We start from the raw sequence: 4,043 nt of genomic DNA, 5'->3' as shown, positions 1-4,043 counted from the left end.
GCCTTAGTGCCACGCCCAGGTGCATCAGTCCCACGCCCAGGTGCATCAGCGCCACGCCCAGGCACACCAAGTGCATCAACGCCAACCTAAGGCGCATCAAGCCTGCCAGGACCAGAGCAAGGCGCACCAGAGCAGTGCCCAACAGATGCACCAACACCTAGGCAGGGCGCACCAGATCAATTCTGGCTTGGACACACATCAGGCTTCTCAAGCCTACCATGAAGGCAGGGCCAGTCAAGGCACTCATCAAACTCAAATCAAGACCAATCAATTCTGGCTTGGACACACATCAGGCTTCTCAAGCCTACCATGAAGGCAGGGTCATTTAAGGCACTCATCAAACTCAAATCAAGACCAATTATTACATCCCAAGTAGAATCAAAGGCTTAAGATTAATGGGCTTTCCTTTACTTGTAGCCCAAGTTATCATTGTTTTAGTGATTTTTGCCATATGTAACACGTGCTAATTTGTTAGTTTAAGTAGTTAGGCAAGTTTGTTATTCTGTTTTTCTTTTCCCTTGCCTATAAGTTCAGAGTTTCATCTTTGTTAATCAATTCAAGCTTTTCTAATAAAGATCAAGAAGTTTTTCCTTATTGTCTTGTTATTCAAGAAATTCTCTATCAAGAAGAAGTTGTGTTTTTCATTCTTCGTTTCATCCTTTCTTTGAACAATAACAACAACTAAATCTTAAATAATGTCAATTGATAAAGGTACCAAAATCATAACCAATGTTCAAAAGTATAATGCAATAACAACCACAATAAACAACAGTCCACCATTGCAACCAAGCAATAGTAGGAATACCATAATTCACTTTTAAATCTAGCATACTGAATCCTAAACTTAAATGCAATTATCTCCACATATTTGGCCAAATAAATGGTCTATAATATATAACACACCAAATGAGCCAACACATATACTTTTTCAGATCTCTTAATTTTCCATGCATGATTTTATGACATCTTAGCATGTCTAAGGCAGAATGCTTTTATCCTGGTAAGACCATCTTCGAGGGCAGAACGTTCAACTGCAAAACTAATCCGAAGCCAATTCTTTAGTCCAACACTGACACCTACAAGCATTATAGAAGATGAAGAGAATTCTCATCATAACTTTATTTTCTTCACCAAATTGATGGATCAGAGATTCCGGTGACCGGAGAAAATTCTTACCAGGAAGTAGTAGTACAGATTCCTCTTCGGCCAGCTTGACACAGAAGTCTACATCATCAATAATGCCCTCAAGTTGTGAAATGTTAATCTGCACCTGCTCCATTCAATTTACCATTAATTGATATTCTTTAAAGATGATTCATTGATAAATTCATAGCATTATTAAAACCTTTAAACTCTTTCGGCTACTTACCATAATAGACATTGCCCCTTCTGGTTTGTGAGGGCATTTCAAGCAAGGTATCTCCTTACATCTATCATAAAATATGTTTGCACCCTCCCTCATTATATTAAGATTTTCTGCATAGAACTCTTCTTTTGTTCTCTTAAGGATTTCAGGCACTGCAGCCTGTAAATATTACAAGTCAAAATTTGTTTTATGGGAAAACAGAATGCCAAAAAGATAAAAAGTATTTGGGCATACAAAGTACAAGCATGTATATAAATTATGAGTGTTTATATATTCGGTCAAAGAAATCAAGGATGTAATATTTTACAACAGTAATTTTCTGTTGCTCCGGAAACAACTTCTTCACTCGTCAGGGTAAGAGGGTAAGGCTGCATATATTACTTTACTAGGTGTGAGCCTTGTGCATTGAACCGTTCTTTTTAGTATTTTTTGTTACTCTGGTATTTACTATTTACTTTATGATAGCTTTCCATTATTTACCTGGATAATGGTAGGAGGATCAGTTGAGATCTCCAGATAACTCTTGATTAGTGTCAAAATCTGATAAAAGAAATTAAACAATTGCTTAGTTCATAATTCATATAGTGTAACAATCAAATACCTGGATTTCTAAGAGAAGAAAAAGCTTTCATTCTACTAATGCTTTAAATATACATGTAACCTTTCTTAGAGCAAAACTTAAAAACCAACCCCAGTTTGTTTTAGAATTCCGTTGGGGTCACATGTGGCTATCCAACCAAATCTCCAACCAGGAACAAACCATCTTTTTGACAAAGAGCCGATTGTAATAACAGGCACTATTGATGAAAACACTGCCATGGGCACAAATGGATTGCTTCCAAAAGCTATGTGGGCATAAACTTCATCAGAAATTAGAAAGATTCCGAGTTTTCGTGCAGCCTCGGCAACCTAAAAGAAAAAAATTGAAAACTTATCACATGGATTTCTTGCAGTTCTCTTAAACAATGTAGTTGAGTTGAACTAAACTATATATATATATATATATATATATATACCCTTTTTATTATGTATATCTCTCCCATTTTTATCATTTGCAATTCCTTCACACACGTTTTCCAAACACAAAATTCTATCGAAATGGTTCTAACAATAGATAGTTATTAAAAGAGTAGATAAAAAATGAAAAGAACAAATATTAAAGTGAGTGTACACTTGAACCAAAAAGCCCTAGTTAGTTATTGATCACCTCATACATATACTTATGAGGTGGGATGCAACTATTAGTATCCGCTATGAGTCACATCTTCATGCTCTTCCCACTTTCTACATTCCTCTATCCATACCATAGTTGACATTCTTTTTTTGGGGTCACTCTTATCTTTATTGCCTAACTTCATATTCTTTTTCTCATCCAACTACCTTGGATACCAAAACCCTAACATATACTTATGTATATTGATGTTATGTGTTATGTTTTATACATTCAAGGAAAAAAACAATATGTAATAATATTTTTATTATTTTATATAGAATGAAATAAAATTTTATTTATTAGATAAAAATTGAAATAAGAACTCCGATCTCCTCTTAGACATTATCGTTGTTCATGCGAAGTCTCTTAATAAGAAGTCCACGACTTTAAATTATTATTCATAAATGTTATTCTCAAGTTTAGAAGTTTTTACCTGAAACATCATATGGATAGTTAGAACTAACATACCACACAAGTCGAAATCAAAGAAGGGTATTTTTTGGCAACTATTTTAAAGAACCTTCATCTATTCATCCATCTTTTCTTTCCCTTGCTTAACCCCTTTCATACATGTCCTTACTCTTCCCTATATAAATACACAAAGCCATGAAACCCTTGATGACATCACAAACTATTAAACTTAACCAGCCCAACTTCCTCTACTTCTCCTTTCATCATATAATCTAATTAAACATCTTTTATACTTACACTTTTCGATCTATATCTCTTTTCTCACATCAAACTATCATAGATACACAATAAAGATAAAGATGGATCGTGTGGCAAAATTGATATCACAAAAGGCAGTGGTGATATTCAGCAAGAGCTCATGTGGGATGTGTCATGCGATTAAGAGACTATTCTATGAGTTTGGGGTGAGTCCTGCAATATATGAGCTAGATGAAGAGTCAAGGGGGAAGGAAATAGAGTGGTGTCTCATGAGACTAGGGTGCAACCCTTCTGTGCCTGCAGTATTCATTGGTGGCAAGTTTGTAGGTTCAGCTAACATGGTCATAACCCTTCACCTCAATGGCTCACTCAAGAAAAAGCTTAGAGATGCTGGAGCACTTTGGCTTTAATCAAAACATCATACATATTTCTCACTTTCTGGTGCAATGGCAACAGTGAAAGCCAAACATGGCCTTATCAGAACCTAATTTATTTTTAAGTTTTGTTATAAGAATATCATAAACCTTTTTTTCTTGTACCCTGCGGCTTACTATAATACACCAGAATACTCACTAGAGTGTTAATATTAGTTTAATCTTATATTTAGGAAAAAATCAAAGGGTATGTAAGAATCAAATTATTGTGGAAGGTAGACTTATAAATCATATAATTTATCCTCCTATGGGTCAATGGGCAGTGCAATTCATTGTTGATGCAATTTGCTTAAATCATGGGGTTGGATGGGAAGGATAACAATAGGAATAGATTGTGTAGGTATATATGCAGCATTGAAGA

The 4,043-nt window shown here is 35.1% G+C and overlaps 2 protein-coding genes across 2 annotated transcripts; one reads left to right on the top strand and one right to left on the bottom strand.

Moving 5' to 3' along the window:
* On the bottom strand, positions 750 to 2,295 carry LOC109343657 (probable aminotransferase TAT2). Its single transcript, XM_019582072.1, has 5 exons — positions 2,057 to 2,295; positions 1,847 to 1,906; positions 1,370 to 1,525; positions 1,177 to 1,270; positions 750 to 1,076 (listed from the first exon to the last, which is right to left on the bottom strand). Exons 1-5 carry the CDS (start codon positions 2,183 to 2,185, stop codon positions 958 to 960), a joined length of 558 nt encoding a protein of 185 aa, XP_019437617.1. The 5' UTR covers positions 2,186 to 2,295; the 3' UTR covers positions 750 to 957.
* On the top strand, positions 3,123 to 3,835 carry LOC109341501 (monothiol glutaredoxin-S10-like). The gene has a single exon (XM_019579461.1). The coding sequence runs from the start codon at positions 3,350 to 3,352 to the stop codon at positions 3,656 to 3,658; it is 309 nt and encodes a 102-aa protein (XP_019435006.1). The 5' UTR covers positions 3,123 to 3,349; the 3' UTR covers positions 3,659 to 3,835.

The sequence above is a fragment of the Lupinus angustifolius genome, chromosome LG01, assembly GCF_001865875.1.
Source record: "Lupinus angustifolius cultivar Tanjil chromosome LG01, LupAngTanjil_v1.0, whole genome shotgun sequence".
In the NCBI taxonomy this organism is placed as follows: domain Eukaryota; kingdom Viridiplantae; phylum Streptophyta; class Magnoliopsida; order Fabales; family Fabaceae; genus Lupinus; species Lupinus angustifolius.
This window is presented reverse-complemented; position numbering and strand designations above follow the sequence as displayed.

What these genes read in the sequence shown, in the direction of transcription:
- LOC109343657 (XM_019582072.1), bottom strand. Translation starts at nt 2,185, where the DNA reads ATGGCAGTGTTTTCATCAATAGTGCCTGTTATTACAATCGGCTCTTTG. An exon ending in AAGGGGCAATGTCTATTATG is followed by an intron (nt 1,271 to 1,369) that starts GTAAGTAGCCGA and finishes TGAATGGAGCAG; the next exon opens with GTGCAGATTAACATTTCACA. An exon ending in ATCTGTACTACTACTTCCTG is followed by an intron (nt 1,077 to 1,176) that starts GTAAGAATTTTC and finishes TAATGCTTGTAG; the next exon opens with GTGTCAGTGTTGGACTAAAG.
- LOC109341501 (XM_019579461.1), top strand. Translation starts at nt 3,350, where the DNA reads ATGGATCGTGTGGCAAAATTGATATCACAAAAGGCAGTGGTGATATTC.